The 20,043-nt window shown below is 37.0% G+C and overlaps 1 protein-coding gene across 1 annotated transcript in view; it reads left to right on the forward strand.

Moving 5' to 3' along the window:
- The first annotated feature begins 1,550 nt into the window (after positions 1-1,550).
- ZNF804B (zinc finger protein 804B) overlaps positions 1,551-20,043 on the forward strand; it is a 223,435-nt gene continuing 204,942 nt past the window's right edge. The window contains exon 1 of the mRNA XM_034402665.2: positions 1,551-2,000. Coding sequence (XP_034258556.1) covers positions 1,893-2,000 — 108 coding nt within the window. The 5' untranslated portion in view covers positions 1,551-1,892. The remainder of the gene's footprint in view (positions 2,001-20,043) is intronic.

The raw sequence follows: 20,043 nt of genomic DNA on the forward strand, positions 1-20,043 counted from the left end.
AAAGAAGTTTCAGCTTCCAATTTTTTGGATGTCTGGACTATAAACGACATAAACTGGCATCATGGTTTCCTACATTTTGCTTTTGCACAATGTAAATATGGACTCACTTATAGTGACAAAGGGATACTTGAAAGAACAAGTTTGATGGATCCTCATGGAGAAAATCTATGAAGATTTATCTATGCAATCCCAGTGTTCCTTATGTGTCCCCTGATGACACATAATAAGTTGTGTTTTATAAACTTTACACAGATAAGGCTTAAAGAAAAAAGCCTCCAGCACCTGAGAGAAATAGTAAAGCCACTTCTTTTCACTTTCTCTCTCCCCTCTCACACATCTGTTGACCCTGGAGACTAAACAGGCCTCCTCAATTATTCTGCATGGAAGAAACATTAAATCCACAATCTACAGTTGGTGTAAATTATCCTTAAGCCAGGTAAACTTCCTGAACTGGGTTTATTACCGATTTATTTCAAAACGATGTGTAACTGGCACTTCGGTGTTGTTCCATTCAGCATTTCCTTTCTGTTTAGGTTGCCTGCGCACCTACCTTCCCTCAACACCCTCGCCTCGCCACCGTGTCCTGCTTTTCAGGCTCTCCCGCCATTCCTTCAGCTTGGACACTGAAGGGGAAGTCAAAGAAGCAGATTTTCGTGAGTCAGTGCACCTCAGCTAATGCGTTTCAACTGGACCATTAAAGTGGAGAGGGCCAGACCCAAGAGCGGCCGAAGGGGACGCGAGTACAGAGAGGGAAGTGGAGCGATTGTCTGCGGAAGGTGAATAGAAAGGGGGACAATTTCCACCTAGTTCAGCCTAGTAAAAGCGCGCTCCTCTTTTCGCACAGCTGAACTTCCCAGCCCAAGGACTTTAGGGACAAAAGGTTTCCAAGCCAATGAACAAGGTCGGGGAGAGCACAGCGAGGCAGTACACCACATACTTTCCTGCCCAACCTTACAAGATTGTGCGGCTTGGCGGTGGGGGGGAATGGAAAGGAGAGGTTTTTCTGAACAATTCCTTCCCCTTCGCTAAGACGAAGGCTTGTATCCTGCCTAACCTTCCCTGCAGTGAAAGGAGAGAGACTTCGGCCAGTCATCCTGCACTGGTGGCTGCTTCTTTCCAAATGCCAACTGGGCTGAGGTTGGGGAAGTGCAGCTGGGAATGAATGCCTGGCTAGAGCGCCCGCGCGCACCCTTTCCCTCTCCTCGGCTCCAAGCACGCCAAAGGTGAAGCCAAGTGAGGCCCCGGCTGACGCGGCTGGAAGGCTGGCGGCGACGCGGGGGAGACTTTTGGAACCGAGGGTTCCCCCACTTTCCCTGCCTCTGTTGAATAAGACCGGCGAAAAAAGAGCCATGGAAAAACGCTGCTCCCAAAATCTTCCCCTCTGGATGTCCGTTATTTCTTAGAACGAGCTCTGGAGAAAAAGGACAAATGCCGGGGTGAGAGGGAAGCGGGAGGGAGGGAGGCGGAGGAGGAGGAGGCGGCGGCGGCGGCTCAGGGTTGCCCCAATCCTGCCAAGTTGAGCGCCAACGCTCTTTTCCCCGAATCTTCCAGCGAAACAGCATGTGGACTGGCTTCTCGGCTCCCTCCCGTGCGCTCTTGGCAGCTGCTGCCTCCTCCTCCTCTTCCTTTTACCCATCCTGCTGCTGGCAGCAGCAATCCAGGCGCTGGATGAGTGAGGGGGAGAGGCAGGGGGTGGGTGGGAAAGGGGGGGAGTAGTGACGGTGCCGTCGGGGCTTCTATTCCAAACGGGGCGCAGAACCAGCGCCTGGTGACTCTGGTCGCGGCAGCCGCTGCACGAGACAAGTCTGCTCGGTTTTCTCTCCGCCCACCCCGAAGAGCCGGTACCTCACGGGCTTAGCCACTTGCTCGTTCTTAATTGGGTTCGGACCCGCATGGCGTGCTATCTGGTGATCAGCTCCAGGCATCTCAGCAATGGGCACTACCGTGGCATTAAAGGGATCTTCCGGGGACCGCTTCGCAAGAACGGCTCTGACAACGCGGTAAACCGCTTATCCTTACCTACTCGATCGGCGCTATTCGGGATATATAAACCTGGCGACAAATATAAAATTGTGGCTAGATCTCTCTGGTTCGGACCAGGCTCGGAGGGAATGCTTGTTATCGGCTTATCGGGGAAGAGCTTGTTCTTTTCCCGCGATCTGATCCTGGTGATAGATCTTGCAGCCTAGCAGCATGACTTTTTAAAAGCTACTTGTTTTGTTTTGCAAAGTTTATTCCTCTGTCTCTTCTTCTTCTTCTTCTTCTTCTTCTTTTTTTTTTAAGTTGCTGGAGAGCGAAGATCGAGGGAAGGATAAGCTTTGAGTTGATTGGCTTTTTGGGGGGGGGAGGGGTGAGAAAAAACGATGACCGGTAGAGTGAAAGGTACCTGGTTTTGGTATGGTGGTTCTATATTGTACAATGTGTTATCCAGAAAAAGTTAATAGTGACTCTCTGTGTATAGAAAATTGGGGGACAGAACTGTGCATTCATTGAAAGACATTGAAACGAATAAGAGAAGGTCGGGTTGGAACCCCAGTGGTCAAATAGGAGTGTGGCACTGAAAGATGAGATTCCAGAAAGATGGGATCTCCTCAGAGCCCTATGTAAAAGCCAGGGCAACTAAAGTATGTATGTATGTATGTATGTATGTATGTATGTATGTATGTATGTATGTATGTATGTATGTATGTATTTATTTATTTATTTATTTATTTATTTATTTATTTATTTATTTATTTATTAGTTCTATTTATATGCCACCCTTCTCCGAAGACTCAGGGCGGCTTACAATGCACAATGTACAAAGTAAGGGCAGCAGGTAAGAGCATGTAGGCCAGAGGGAATCACAATAAGATTCAGTAGAACTAATGAAAGCTAAACAGATTATTAAAGACACACAGAAAAGCAGAATGAAGATAATGAGGCAGCTGCCTCATAACTTCATAAAAGGATTTGATAGTAATCCAGAAACAATATACTGCCTTTTAAGATGTTTGCTGTTTCAAATCTGCCTCTTTTTTTAATTAGTCTGTTCTCCATGTTCTCTTCCCCTTTTCTGGGGCTTTCTTCCACCACTAGTAAACTTTTTTTTTACTTAAAATAAATGCTCCAAACAATTTTTCAAAAAGTTACCATTCAGTGATTTTGCCTCTGGAAAAGTACCATATCAAGGTGTATCTTTCCTCTGCATCTTGACATAGAAGTAAGTCCTGTTAAAATCAGTGAAGATTTTCTCCCACATAACTGAGTCAAGGATTGCCTTGATGTCCAGAATAGAATAATAGCTATAAAATGATGGTATCCATAGCAGAGAGACAGTTCATAAATCATTAAGTCCAGTGTTTAACTAGAATAATTACACTCTCTGAAGGGAGTCCATCTAAAGTATTTATTTGTTTACTTCTGTGGTTAATATGGCATTCCAATCCATCAGGATTGCACATGTATATTAACATAAAATAATAAAAGACACGAGTAGATACTGTTTTCAAGTGGAGTGATTGCTACATTACCACTTCATCATTGGAATCCCTTAACAATGATAAAAGGCTGTAATTTGTAGATGCACCCATCCTAATGTACCTTTTGGGGAAGAGATATTGAAGAAATAAATAGTGGAAAAGACAAGAGATTCAGGGCACTAGCAAATGAAGAAAAAGTTAAGGTGGAAGTCTGTTTGAATTTGGTTTAATTAATATTTGTTGAGAAAAAACATAAGGTGGAAATAATTATAATGAAAAAGGCTAAAAAGAAGAACAAAAAAGATGTAGAATTACAAAATTGAGGCTGTATTTATTAGTGAATTATCAGAATCACCATGAACTAAGACAGTTGGGATTCAGTGATAATTACAAGTAGATGGATATTATGATATGTTACAACTCATAATATACCAACATTCCATGCAGAATGTATAGAAATGGAAATAAATACAGGATATTATGAGAATATAGTTCAATGGTAGGGAACATTTTCAGTAAAATAGCAATTTCATGCTTTAACCTAAAATTGCTTAACTGGCAAACCATTGTGTGGTCAAGTATTAAAGTATTAAATATAAATAAAATCTCCTTTTAGAATAAAAAAGTAGAAATCATGTGAATACAAGTAAGAACCAAAACTGGAAAATATGTGAAGTCCAATAAGGCTATGAATATTTAACATCTGTTTAATGGATGTGGTTTATTCTCAGTTCCACTGCATTCTATTTTAAGAACTGTTACTTTATAAAGTTAGTTTACTATCTTTCTCTTCTGAAAAATATTCCTAAGTATGTGTAGCTCTGGAAACTACTACATATTGAAATTCATGTGTTTCTTGAATTCTAAAATAAACAACTTTGTAAGTACACAAATAATTTAGAACCTCTACAAGCCAATTGCTAGATAAAAGGGTGGCTTAAAATAAAGAAAACTTCACAAAATATATTTGATTTTATGAAAAGATTTCAATGTGAGCATATACAAATTGATTACAAATAATATATGCAATGGTCATTCCATAATATAGTCAGAAAATAATTCCAAATGATACTTGTTAGATTTGTAGCCCAATATGATTAAAAATTCTGAAACTCAGTTTTATAATTATCATTTATCTGTATATATGAAACTTTGCAAAGGGGAGATTTAACAAGCTCTTATCTCAAGGATGAAAATGTGATTATTTCTATTACATATATTTTAGGTTTATCTGACCATTATTTCTTTCATTCTAAAGATGTGAAAAACTGTAAAAGCTCAATTCTGAAGACTTACTTTTTTTCAAGATTTGTTCTATGTTTATGATACTTTAGAGCAGTGTTTTCTAATCTATCTGTGTTAGTATAATAGAAGTCCTTCAACACAGTAGTGATCAAGGATGTGTTTTCTCTTAAGCCACCATGTATGTAAGATTTATCTTTGTCATGTTTCTCCCCCATCTCATAGCTAGGATTACGTGAAGTGGTTTTCACTGAAGCAGTTGGTTTTAAGGAGATACCACCTCAAAATATTGAATATGAATCTCCCAACCACAAGAGTTGAGGTATGATGCTCCCTCCAACTGTTTTCATTTGGCAGAACTAGCTTGTTAATTGAAGATTATAAAGGCTCAGCAGTGGCTAGTTCAAGTTAACAAGAGCCTTGATAGTACAGTGGTCTACGCACCCTGTTATTAACACAGCTGCCTGCAATTTACTGCTGGTTCGAATCTCTCCAAGGCTCAAGGTTGACTCAGCCTTCCATCCTTTCAAAGGTAGGTGAAATGAGGACCCAGATTGTGGGGGCAATAAGCTGACTTTGTATAAATATACAAAAGTATGAAGGCTATTGCTTAACGCCTTGTAAGCCGCCCTGAGTCTCCGGAGAAGGGCGGCATATAAATCAAATTAATAAAAAAAAAACATCTTGTCTTCAATTTAGTAGCAGAGAATCAGTTGGTAGAACTGCATCAAAAGGATGCTATGTGGAAACTTCTACCAAAGGAAGAAGTTTACCTTAAAGCCTGCTTTAAGTAATGGCTATTACTTAAAAAAAGCAGCAAAATCCCTATAAAATGCTTAATATATATATATATATATATATATATATATATATATATATATATATATATATATATATATATATATATATATATATATATATATATATATATATATATTATTTAGCTTAAATCTTTTCATAGAGACTTGACACATGGGTGCAGAGCCTGGAACCAACTCTTACTCTCTTAATGCAACTTATTTGTATATATACACATATTAATATTTTGCCATGATAATTGATATAAGGGCTTCTGTTCCTAGCATTGTTAGAATTAATAGTGCTCAATAATTTTGGTTAAAAAAATCAAAATTCACTTTTGCCCTCTTATTATTGCCCTTTTCACTTATCTCAAGTACTTTTCAGGAAATTTCTGCTTTTGATTTTCAAGAAACAGGGGCTAATTTTAAGGATGTCTGATGGTTGGTGATTATTCTGGAATGATATAAATACTCTTAAGAGGTTGCCTTGCATGTAGAAATCAAGATATTTCAAATGTCAAATTGATCTGAAAATATGTCTCTGATTACCACATCTGTATTTTTTTTTCCACCACAGAAAATACAAATGAATTGGACACACTTTTCTTTATATGATAATCAGCATGAACAAACTGTCAAGCATTTTAGGATTAATATATTTTCTTTATTAATTTTTAAATATTTTTTATTGTTTTGCAAACTTTATCCTGATTTTATTTCATTTTACTTTAGAAAACCTTGGTTGAGTTGAAAAAAAGGATTCAATGGCATAATTATTTATGAGTTTCAAGATTTAACTTTTCAGACTTGGGCAGTATTTTGAAATTTCAATTGAATGATCTGTATCACATCAACTTAAATGTTCTATTTGAACCATTAAAGGATCCCATTTTTATGCACAGGTTACTTCCTATATTACACTGAGTAGTTTTTAATATATAATGCATACTTTTTTAGATTTAAGGGGTTCTTTCATAACCGACCATGAAATGTCACTAGGCTTATGATTATGCTTTTAGATATGGAAACACTAATGAATATTTTAAATACCTTTATGAAATTTCACAGCTGAGTGAACAAAAAATATCCAACTGGATATTTATGTGTCATTTTGTTTCTCTGCCAGGTATCTCATACAATAGTATAATAGTTTATGATTAATGGGATTTTCATAGTCATTTTGGTGAATAGAAATGTAAATATTTTCTACAAATTTCTAGAATTTGGGGCAGTTGTGCATTTTTAATATCTATAAATCTAATATTTATTTGTTTAGGGAAATTGGTTATAATAAAGTCATATATCATGGTTCAATAAATTTTTTACCAGTTAAATAATTTTGATTTTTGACCTCCTGATAATATGAAAGAAAAAATTAATATTTTTCAGAATTTTGAAACATGACAAATATATATATATATATATATATATATATATATATATATATATATATATATATATATATATATATATATATATGTGTGTGTGTGTGTGTGTGTGTGTGTGTGTGTGTGTGTGTGTGTGTGCGCGCGCGCACGCGCGTGTGTGTGTGTGCAATCTTTGTCAGAGTTTAACAAATCACAAAAAGAGAACTTTGGCAAAAATAAAGGGAATATCACTCTTCTATAGAATGGAACATGCAAAAATATGATGGAATGAATGTTTAAAGACATGAACATTAGGGAGGGTGGATATCTATGTTTACGAATTATGAATTACTTTTTGCTTACGTTCAATAGGTACCTTCAGATTATGTCTGGGATTGCAATGAATCCTGATTGCACATTGAACAACTGAAATATATAATACTGGTATAGGCTATAGAATAGAAATCTATGCAAAATAGTTGATATTAACTAGCATGTTACACAAACTCTGTTCAGACAGAAGTGTTAACTAATGATGTTATTAACATTCTAGACTCATTTCATAATAAAACTAGAGATTCTTCTCTTCCTGTTCCTTCTCGGCCTCCTGTGCTTTTATTTTTTTTAAAAAAAGGTTAGATTGTTTTATATTCAGTAAATGAGAATGCTAGGGCAGTGATGGCTAACCTTTTCGGTGCTGAGTGCCCAAAGCGCGCATGCAACCCCCAAATGCAATGCAAGCACATACACACACCCATGCCCGCCCGCATGCACCCCCCCTTGTGCGTGCCCCCGTGCATGCACCCAGGCTCTTACTCGCCCATTTTTGGTTTCCAGGTTGGTGCAGGAAGCTTTCCAAATCCAAAACGGGTTGCAGGGGGGGCTCGCGCGGTGCCCCCGTGCCCTGTTTTGGCTTCTAGGTTGGTGCAGGAGGCTTTCCAGGCCAAAAACAGGGTGCATTGCATTTTGGGGGTTCATGCACGCATCCCCCACATGCGCCCTGCCTCCTGTGCATGCGTGGCAGAGACCCAAAAACCAGTTAGCCGGCAGAAGGCACGCGTGCATACGTGATAAAGCTAGACTGGGGTGACGGCTGGCATGCCCACAGAGATGGCTCTGTGTGCCACCTGTGGCATGCACGCCATAGGTTCGCCATCACGGTGCTAGGGCATCTTGGATAATAAATTAGGCTTAATTTATTAACCCTAATAAATTAGGCACCCTCCCTCTCCCCAATTGGTGGAAAGTGTAGTAAATTTTTCCCATAAGCAATCAGGAACATCTTTTGAAGTCAAACATCCTAATTTTAAATGTTCTCACAGGTTATGGAGGATGCTGAGCAATGTTTTGAGGTTCCAGTGAATCATAAAGCACCTCCTCAGACATTTGTCATGTCTTCTGTCTAGGATGGAATGTATTTTAAATAAGTGGTATTATAACTATTTTGTATCAATCAATTATTTAGTTTAAAAGACAGTTCCAGGAAGGATGGGAAGAGATAAACATTTCTGTGTCTTAATGTATTTGAACCAAATGGTACCTGGCAGAGCTTTCTAATAGTTGGGTTCCTCTCAGTAAGAGTGTACCATCAACAAGTTAAATTAGTCTGTTAACATTGTATCCAATATCCAAACTATGATTAACTCAACTACAATTAGCTGAATTAACCAGATCCATAACTCAGTATATTTAAAGGTAAAGGTAAAGGTTTCCCTGCACAAGAGTGCTAGTCTGGCTCTAGGGACGGTGCTCATCTCCGTTTCTAAGCCGAAAAGCCACCGCTGTCCAAAGACGTCTCCGTAGTCATGTGGCAGGCATGGACTAAATGCTGAAGGTGCATGGAATGCTGTTACCTTCCACCAAAGTGGTCCCTATTTTTCTACTTGGTAATTAAAGTTACCTTTTTTCTCATCTGGGATGAATAGAGATGGGTGGTTGCAAGAATGTTTGGCTAAATATTACAATGGTTTAGTTATTTGACAGCATCTTCAAGTACATGTTTAAGACAATTGTACAGGTTTAACAAACATTCTCTTTATGTTTAATCAAACAAGTTTCATTTGAAATGCCTAGCTTTTCAGAGAAACATTACGAAGGATGCTTTATTTTTCTCTCTCTCTCATACACACAAACATAAAATGCATAAAAAATTCTCAGCTCTATTGTATAGTTTTTTGAATTGGGAATTAATTCAACCACCTTTTCTTTTGAATGTTTATTCTTACAGAATAAGAAGGATCACATCCTCTGAATCCAATCTCTGTATTTATACACAAGGCCCTTTCCTGAATCCAGCTCATGAATAGAAGAAGGGAACACTGGAGCAGATATTTAATAGGTAGCTTCTTTTGAAGGAAGGTCACTGCTGCATCTCTGCATCTAAAGTGATTTATTAATGCAATCATATTTGAGGCAATGTTAGGGCAGCATTACCTCCTTCGGCAGAAGATGATTGGAAAAGACAGGCAGAGGTTCAGCAGGCATCTCTTTTAGTAGGTGCACTTATATTTGTCTAATTATACTCAGAACCACAGAATTACAAATTTGAAATCAAATATCCTTCACTTCATCCATTTCCAATGCAAAATATCCAGTGTAATAACATCCTTCTTAAGAGATTCCAAATAAGAATCTTTTTATATCAGAAATTCCTGATTAATTTTAATAAATTCTTCATTCCTATAATTTAAACCTGTTGAGTTTATGTTTCCATACGGCTCAGCAAAGCAAAAAATTGTTCCATCTTTATGATTCATTATAGTAAACAATAAAGACAGACATTTGTACTGTCTTTTAATTGTCTCTTCTCCAGAATCTGTATAATCCTTACTGTCCTTTTTTGAATATGTTCCAATCTATTCAGCTGAATAGAATAGTATAATCAATAAATGACAATATTTGTAGCTCAGGGTTGAAATAAGAGGTCCTTGGTGCTCTCTGAGCTTGGCTGTCTTCATGCAGTCATTTCATTACCCAAACTAAGTTACATTATCAGAATAACAGAATTGGAAGTCTTCTAGTTCAACTCCCTGTTCAAGCACGAGACTCTATACCATTTCAGAGAAATGGCTTTCTAATCTCTTTTTAAAAATCTCTAATGATGGAATATCCCCAACTTCTGCAGGCAAGCTGTTCCACTGGTTAATTGTTCTCACTTGCCAGGAAATTTCTCCTTAGTTCTAAGTTGGTTCTGTCCTTGAAAGCTAACTGAATGCTAATATGGAATGGGATTTGCTTTCAGTTACTCCAGTCAAGAAGCTTAACAGGTGACAATTGATGTTTGTTTGTTTGTTTGTTTGTTTGTTTGTTTGTTTGTTTGTTTATTTATTTATTTATTTATTTATTTATTTATTTATTTATTTATTTATTTATTTATTTATTTATTTATTTATTTATTGGTTCGATTTATATGCCGCCCTTCTCCGGAGACTCAGGGCGGCTTACAATGCGTTAAGCAATAGCCTTCATACTTTTGTATATACCTGCTTAGTACGGCTTTCGGGGCCCCCTAAGCGGTGTTCTTTTTTTATACAAAGTCAGCTTATTACCCCCACAATCCGGGTCCTCATTTTACCTACTTCGAAAGGATGGAAGGCTGAGTCAACCTTGAGCCTGGTGAGATTTGAATTTACAGTAATTGCAGGTAGCTGGTGCTACTTAACAGCACTTTAGTCTACTGCGCCACCAAGGCTCTTATATATGTTATCTAGTTTGGATAATGAAACATCTGTTAAAAAAAAAAACCCAAGCTCAGAGAGCATCAAGGACTCCTCAGAGTAGTATAATTTCTTACTATGATATGATTATTCTAACATATTGTCATGTATAAGACTGGAGCACATTGTGCAATATATAAGTTGTACTAGTACTAGTGAGACCTAGATTCAAGTACAACCTTAACCAATGTGTAATTGTGCCAATACTGTAATACCCTCCTGCGTTAGCCACCTAAGACTCCTGGAGAAAAGCAAAATATATATCTAAAAAATAAATAGAAGTTTGTCTCAGTATTGTCTATCTAATCAAAGATGGAATTACAGGAATTAATGGCAGAGGTCTTTATATGACACGAATTCTGAACATTTGAACTGAAAACTAAAAATGGAATGGTCTGCTTATAAAAATATTGTCCTTCATTTATATAATGGAATATATAATACATTCCTCTCTAAAAATGTTTCTAGTAGATGTCTGTATTTAGATGATGAACAAAAATATAATACAAAGATGACAAATGTCTATGGAGATTCTCAGTCATCCAGGTCATCGTTATCCCAAAGGTGCAGTCTTTCAAAAGGCAATTGGACTTTCTTGTGAGGACTTTCTTGTGAGGACTTTCTTGTGAGGACAAGAAAATCCAGTTGCCTTTTGAAAGAAAGCACTTTTGGGACTACAAACATGACAGTTTAAAATGTTGATAGAAATTAAAAGGAGAAGGGAAGGAGAAAAATCATGTAGGATACATATACAAAACCAGTCTTCTCAAGTATACTAGACAGAAACCATAATCAGATAAACCAATTCTATTTTATTGTAATGTTACAATAACAGATTCTTACAAATCTGAAAGTACAGATTTCCCACTTCTCCTTTACATCCTGATATGCTAGAAGAGCCCCTTCTGAACTTCAGCTGCCCATTATCAGCTGAGGGCTATGCCCTCTGCTACCTGATTGTTCTTCAAGCAGCATCTCTTTGGCCTACAATTATATCAGGGGAAGAGAATTGCTCTTAAATAGCTGCACAAAAGAGATGGTGCTATGTACTTCTAGAATCTTAAAGTGGAAAGCATTCTAGAGATTTGGTATCATGGCAAAGAAATCCCGCTTGGGAATAGATCAAGAAGTAATTCTGTAAACAAACATGACTTTATCTGATCATCTTAGTGATTGTTCAGGTCTGTTACTGAAAACTGTGAAGTTGTAGCTTTGCTGCCATTAAGTTATACAGGTAGTCCTTATCTTGCAACCACAATTGAGTCCAAAATTTTGATTGCTAAGCAAGACAGTTGTTAAGTGAGTTTTGCCCTGTTTTATGACCTTTCTTGCCACTGCAATTACTGTAAATTAGTAATGTAGTTGTTAAATGAATGTGGCTTCTCCATTGACTTCATTTGTCAGATGATCATATGATCCTGGGACACTTCAACTGTCATAAGGGTCTGAATTTTGGTCGCATGACCATGGGGATGCAGCAAAGGTCATAAGTACAAAAACAATAATAAGTCTCTGTTTTCAGTGCTGTTGTCAAGTTGAACAATCACTAAATGAATGGTTGTAAATCAAGGACTACCTGTTTCTGCAGTTTTCAAGAACTCATTGATAAAATATGTTGTCATTTCTTAGGAAGCTAAAGCCTTCATTGATTGCTGAGATTAAGGAACTCATGTGCTTTTTGCTTGAACAATGATGAAACAAGAAGTTGGAAAAATTATAAATGACATTTTCATTCATATTCAATGGAGCGGAGCACCACCTTATATTTTGTTCTTGATTTTAGGCAGGCAAAATGTCTGCTAAATCACAACTGAAATAATTGGGAAGATTGCTGATTGTCTGAAGAAAGGTGATGAAACTGAGTATTAAGACAAGTTGGATTATAATGACCCTTGACAAAAAATATATATATAGTCAAGAATAATATTTCAGATGCTGGATTTTGTCCCTTTAATTCTGAGCATCCAAGATTGCTGAATGAAACATGTTCCATATGCAGAACTGTAGATTTTATAGGCTGTAAAGTTCTCTGAAGTTTGCTTATGGCTATGAATTTATTATGTTGATCACTGGTTTATCTAGAACTGCCAAAGGCTTTTTCTCTTTTATCGGCAATGACTATATTTAATAGTGCCTTCCTACAAAACTACTTCAGCTAGTATCTTGCCAAGCTTAATCAGTTTCACAGGAACAAAGTGCTTCAAGTCCTGCAGTTCTGTGGATGATTCAGCAGATGGCCCTCCCTTCTCATCCCTTGATCTTGTGCTATGGGCTACTTGAGGCCTTTCAGTTCAGACGTAAAATGAAGTCGATTTTACTTACAGTTATTAAAAATTACTTTATATTTCTGGTGGTATATAGAAAGCTAAACTAGTAATTCCTGGCAGGTATAATGTATATTCTTTCATAAAGTTTTCTTAAAATTGCAGTAGGATATAATGCTTGCCTCTTCTAGATACTTATTTCATCAATGATATATTGATTATACTCTACATCGAAGATAGGATTGCTTCAATGAAGGTCACAATGTAAACTATTTCATAAAGGATCCATAAAATTTCCTGGAATTCTGTCCTAGGATCTCTAATAAGATTTTTAACACAAAAATTGATATGCTATAATAGCCTTAAATATATCATTTATCAAGGGAACAATACGTTTTTCTAGTGAAAGACTTTATATCTAATTTTACCAGGTTGATTAGGCCATAGATCTGATAATATATGAATCAGTGAAATCAGTGGTTTAGAAAATGATTAAAATGGTAAAAGAAAATACTTATCCTGTCAAGTCGTCTAGATGCCATTTTTCAATAAAAGTTATAAAAATGTGCATGAGTTAGAACAAGCTGATTGATTTCAGATGCATTTGAGTTTCAGCACAATATGGATTAGGATAGCTCATTTTCTTCACTGCTATTTTATTTGATTTTGGCAATATCTATCAGTTATGGAGTTTATAGAGAATATTTATCCACCTGCAGCACAAATCAGATTAAGTTGTAGGAGCTGTCAGTTTAGGGAATTCCATTTGCCAGGGACATGGATTGCTTCTCTTGAATTGGTCTGTGTGTAGCCATATCCACTCCAGGGAATTCAGACTTTACATAATAGATTCAGAGCATAAGAGGACCTAGTGCAGGGGTGGGTTCTAATTTTTTTTACTACTGGTTCTGTGGGCGTGACTTATTTTGTGGGTGTGGCTTAGAGGTCATGTGACTAGGTGGGCGTGGCTAGCTGGTCAGAGTCATTTCTGGGAGGTCCTCACACTTACGACCAGTCCTCGCACTTACAACCCGACTCATTTGTTTGCTTTTAACACTGATCAGCTGTAGGACGGCCCTTTGAAGCCCCGCGGCAAGAGTTTAAACAGTTTTTTTCCATCTAGTCATCAGCTGGGACTCAGGAGGCAGCAATAGATTGGGGGTGGGGCCAAATAAAAGAATAACGTGGGGGTGGGGGGGTGGGAGGGTGGGAGGGTGGGGGGGAGAACCGGTTCGGTGACATCATATCGTCACCGCTACCGGCTCGGCCGAACCGGACTGAATCGGGAGGAACCCACCACTGACCTAGTGACTTCAGTAATCCACTGTGAATTTAAGAAATACTTGATTTATTCAAGTTATTCCATATAGTATCTTTACTAAAAAAATTATAGAAGCTATAATATAGCATTGAGCTATATTTTACCTCTTTGCTATTTTGTTCTCAATTTACACAACACTTCCTAACCTGTCATTCTGACAAAATATCTTTTACTATTTTTTTGTTTGGTTTTCATCTTGCTTTTATGATTTTTATTTGGGAAAATTGTTGCTTTTTTGTGCTGCTAAAATTATTATGCAAATTATTGTGGACCATAATTCACACGTTTAATCTTCTGGTAACAGGAGCTTCAGTCACAGGGACAGGAAGTTGAGCTTCAAGAAGTCCAAAATAAATAAGTGTGAGCTATGCAACAACTTTTATGTAAAGAGGAAAAGCTGATTTATGGATTAATACACATCTGCTGTCATTCTTTAAGGAACTTGCAATCTTAGGTTCAGGTAACTGGTCGCCACAGTTGCAGTATAATCCCCCCAAATTCATTTTGTTTAAAGGAGTATTAAGACAGGAGCGTCAAACTCAATTTCATTGAGGGCCGTATCAGTATTGTATTTGACCTTGGGGAGCTGGGTGGGCATGTCCAGGGTGGGTGTGGCCAGGTGGGTGGGGCCATCTTGATAGCAGTCGTGTCAGGGTGCCTGTGGGGGCCCAAGCACTCTGCCAGTGAAAATGGGCTCCTGAGCTCTGTTTTTGGCTGTGACAGCCTCCTGCAACACTCTGCCCGTGAAAACGGAATTCGGAAGGCCATGGGCGTCCCTCCTGAGCTCCATATTTGCTGACAGAGGCACCGTGGACCGGTCTTTCGTCGTTTCCAGGAAGGCCCTGTGGGAAAGATCTAAGCACTCTGTGGGTCGGATTTGGCCTGCGGGCCAGGAGTTTGACATCCCTGTATTAAGAAATGCCACACTTTTGCCCATGAAATAATTTCAATCATCTTTTACCCTTCAGGAGGAGTCTAGTTAACAAATGTTATTAAAAGGATATGAACTTTTGGGAGCTACCAATTACTTTATCAGATGCATGGAGCAGTAGCCTGGTGCAAGACTTAAACAGATGGGCAAAAATAAGGTGTTTAAGCAGATATAAGATAATAGGTAGAGGTGAGAAAATTACAGGTACCTTATCAATTAAAACTGTAATGTGTGAAAAAACACATTGGGTTTGTTGAGATCGTCTGAGGTAGCCTGAAACATTTTGATGGGAATCCATGCAATACTTGCTTAATCATACTGTTGAAGCTCCTTTATCCAAAATGGCTCCCTTGAGATCTTTAATGGAATGTCCTAAGAAGCTAAATTGCTCGGATATTACTTTGTTCTTGTTTTGAGTTTTAATATCAAACTTGGGTTAATTAATTCTTTTCTACCTAGTCTTCCCTGTTTGTTCTATCGAGAATCCAGAGAGACATTTCTGACAGATTATAGCCTATAGTTGTTTAGCCTTAAACAAAATTAGAATGACCTGAACCTGTTAAAAATTCACTGCAACTGTATAAATTAAAGGAGCACACACAAGCACATAATGAATATTTTACTTTTTATATTTTCTTATTGAACTCAGACTACTGCTTCTTACTCCTTTCATATTCATTGCCTTTCTCTCATTGAATGTTTTAAATTCCCTATAGTTGTTAACAGTTTAAGATGTTTATGTTAGCTTGTAAACCACTTGATTTAATTATTGAATACCAAGTATTTTGGTTGCCTGTAAGCAATTAGCCTCAAATACTATTTAACAAATTGAATTGATTGGTTATATTTTAATATCCAGAGTGCATTATTTCTTTTAATAACTGATAGTGTTCAGCAATTCTGTAAAGACCACAGTATATTACTTGATAATAAGCTCACATTTTTATATAATTAAAAAATAGTTCCTCTTATGTGCCTGAATTTCTACCTTTTAGTATTATTTGGTCACATGAGGGTGTTAGTAGCTTGCGAGAATAATGGAAGGCTCTTTTATGTTTACTATCCAATATATATATTTGTATATAACTATCACGTCTCACTTATTTTTTCTAAGTTAACTGTTACAAAAGTTGTTGCTTCTCTTCATAAAAGAGTTACCCTATTACTTAGAGAAAAAATATTTTTGTGGCTTAGAAAAATATATTGTTACAGTGGTTCCCCTTTCTCAATTTTTTTTTTGCTTTAATTTATATGCCGCCCTTCTCCGGAGACTCAGGGGGGCTTACAATGCGTTAAATACTATGCATTAAATACAATGCGTTAAATACAAATACTATGTTTGTGTGAACATTTCAGTGATTCTGATTTATTGCATTATTTACTGATTTATTGCAGTTCCTACCTTTTACTTAATGTGTTCTTATATTTAGTCACAGAAAAGTCAGTAAACATTGTACTTATGGCACATTTCAATATAGTTTACAAAGAACTAAGGCAAAAAAAATCTGCAGGATCAAATATTTTGTTAGAATGATGAAAACAGCATTGTTGCATTGTATCACAAGTTCTGCTCTTACATGTGTGTGATGTCACAATGCACATACAAAAGGAGTAGGGCTTGTATTGTAATAAAATGGTAAAGGTTTCCCTTACACATATGTGCTAGTCATTCCCGACTCTAGGGGGCAGTGCTCATCTCCGTTTCAAAGCCGAAGAGCCAGCGCTGTTTGAAGACATCTCCATGGTCATGTAGCCGGCATGACTAAATGCCAAAGGTGCATGGAACGCTGTTACCTTCCCACCAAATGTGGTCCCTTTTTTTCTACTTGCATTTTTTAGATGCTTTCAAACTGCTAGGTTGGCAGAAGCTGGGACAAGTAACGGGAGCTCAGCCCGTTATGCAGCACTAGGGATTTGAACCACTGAACTGCCGACCTTTCGATCAACATGCTCAGCATCTTAGCCACTGAGCCATCGTGTCTCCTCCTTCTTAGCTATTTAGAAAAAACACTGAAAATGCATTCAGCAATTTTTCATCTTAAATGTCGTCTTGCATATAACAGAAATAACTGCTTATGTGGACACACTATCCTAATGGGATAAACTTGATTTAATTTCTTCATTAATAGAATCTTAAGACATTATCAAAGCATCTTGTAGAAATAATCTCTCTTGTGGTAGCAGAGCATTGAAAAACTATTGCAAAAATGACTTTTTTGGGTTTGCTGGACTGTGAATCTCCTTTAGATCAAAAATGTGTTGACAAGGAGTCAACTTTGCTGGTCAGAAATGAAGAAATATATACCCTGTCATCTCACCCACACTGATCACTTATAATATAGCTGTCTATCTCCTCTTTACTTGCAGTAGAACTTTATTTATTTACTGACTTACTATGTTTGTACCACACTTTTCCCCCTGAATGTTCAAAATCCAATCAGTGTTTCACTTCTTCCTCCTTTTTATGACAAAGAACAGTACTCTGAAGTAATTTAGGAAGAGGAAGAATGACTCTTCTAAAATTTCCAAGTGAGTTTCAAGATGGGGTAGATTTCATTTTTTGTCTTCTCAGTTCTGGGCTATAGTGTTAAGCACATAACAAATAGAATTGCACTGAATATTCTTTTTCTTTTTAGAAAGAAAATTCAGTGATAGTATATTTTCTATTGAATATACAATATTTCTAGGAATCTATATTGAAAAGATGAATAGCATGCCTTTCAATGAAATAAGATATTCTGAAAAAGTTCTACTAGATTCCTGATTTTTTTTTTTTGCCACCAAAGACTAACATACTGTCCTCTTATGATATTATCAATAGTAAAGGAACTAGTTTTCCTATCAGAGCTTATCTCACATTCTATGAACAGATTTATGAATATATAACTTTAACTGTGTTCATTGACATGTCTAATGCTTTGTTAGAATGATTTGTTTTAATGGTTTATTTAAAAACTTTTTAGGGGGAAAACCCCCCAAAATATAAGATGTCACAATTTAAGGAGCTGTTATAAGGTGCTTTGTTTCCCACAGGAGAGAAAAAGAATATTGTTTCCATCTATGATTTTATAACATGTTCTTTTTAAGATCACAAATGAGCACTCACATACTTGATTTGTTGAAACGGAGCTTTCTAATCATGAAACTAATAGAGGTACATTTTGAATGCAAATTGGTTTTTTGCAAGATTATTTCAAAGAGAAGGAAATTTCTGAATAGCTTTTGTTAAAAAAAAGACATCTACATTAGTTTGTAATGGAAAGGATTGAAAATGCAGTTATTTCTTAGATGCACATATATAAAATGTATTCATCCATCCCAAAATATATATTATTATTTTACTCAGAAGATATTTGGGTACTTAAGAAAGCTAAATGTCACTTATGTCTTTCTTTTCTCCTGCAAAGGCTGATGATTTGATACATGATATGAAGGGAGAAATTACCCAACCCACTTTATGAATGGAAACCATATAAGTCAAGTTAATTGAGTTGTGCAAGAGACAGAATACAAAGTTCTCCCACTGAGAGAGGAGTGAGGCAAAGCTTATATGGTAATTTTTTTACAGGAAAAAGGCAACAACATCCTTTGACATTAGAGCCCATCTGACCCCATTTTCCTAGCACTCTTGTATTTTTAGCCATTGATTTCTTTAGTCAGAAGACTTTGAGGTACAGTCAGTATCAAATAATGATAACCGGGTTTTATCATATATATTTTTTTGCTTTAATTTATATGCTACCGTTCTCCGGAGACTCAGGGTGGCTTACAATGCGTTAAGCAATAGCCTTCATACTTTTGTATATTTATACAAAGTCAGCTTATTGCCCCCACAATCTGGGTCCTCATTTTATCTACCTTTTAAAGGATGGAAGGCTGAGTCAACCTTGAGCCTGGTGGGATTTGAACTTGCAGTAATTGCAAGCAGCAGATGTTAATAACAGTGCATTAGTCCACTGTGCTACTAAGGCTCTTGTATTTTAGCATTAGTATATTAGGTTCTATGTTGACATTACCTCAAACTTTACTGATGTTTCAGGCACAGATGTGATACAAATCTTTCCCTCAGTTCCATTATTCAAGAAATCCATACAATGCTGGCTGATCTGAAATAATCTCTCTCCTTGATGCATGTCCACTAGTGACATCCATTTACAGATAGGGACCTCACCTGCAATCCTTCTGCAACTAAGATGCTTGATCCCAAGCATGAAACATTTCAGCATATTAATAAAGTTCAGCTAAGCCTTTTATTTAATTGTGTTTAGACAGCCCTAGAAATGTTGACTCTCCTGTACAAAGTCAACACATTGCTCAAAAGATTGTCTCCATGGCTAGACTATCTCTATTGATCAGTTCCATAGCAGACTGGTACATAAACAAGAAATCCAAAGTCTGTCCTCTTTCCACTTAAGATTACAGATTTGTTAGAACAACAGAATTGGAAGGGATCTTGGAGGTCTTTTAGTCCAACCCCCTGCTTAGGCAGGAAACCCTACACTACTTCAGACAAATGGGTATCTAATCTCTTCTTAAAAATGTCCAGTGTTGGAGCATTTACAACTTCTGGAGGCAAATGGTTCCACTGATTAATTGTTCTAACTGTCAGGAAATTTCTCCTTAGTTCTAAGTTGCTTCTTTCCTTGATTAGTTTCCACCCATTGTTTCTTGTTCTACCCTCAGGTACTTTGGAGAATAGTTTGACTCCCTCTTCTTTGTGGCAACCCCTGAGATATCAGAACACTGCTAACATGTCACCCCTAGTCCTTCTTTTCTTTTTTTTTCTTTTTTCTTTTTTTAATTTTATTAACATAAACAAACATAAAACACAAATACATGTAAACACTTATACATTAACAAGAAGTCCATCGACTAACTTCTAGAAAACCTTCGCATCGGTGATTAATGTCCATTTAACCAATTTTCCTTAATCATATTATT

Source organism: Pantherophis guttatus, chromosome 4 (assembly GCF_059756535.1).
Source record: "Pantherophis guttatus breed Tessera chromosome 4, ASM5975653v1, whole genome shotgun sequence".
Taxonomy (NCBI): domain Eukaryota; kingdom Metazoa; phylum Chordata; class Lepidosauria; order Squamata; family Colubridae; genus Pantherophis; species Pantherophis guttatus.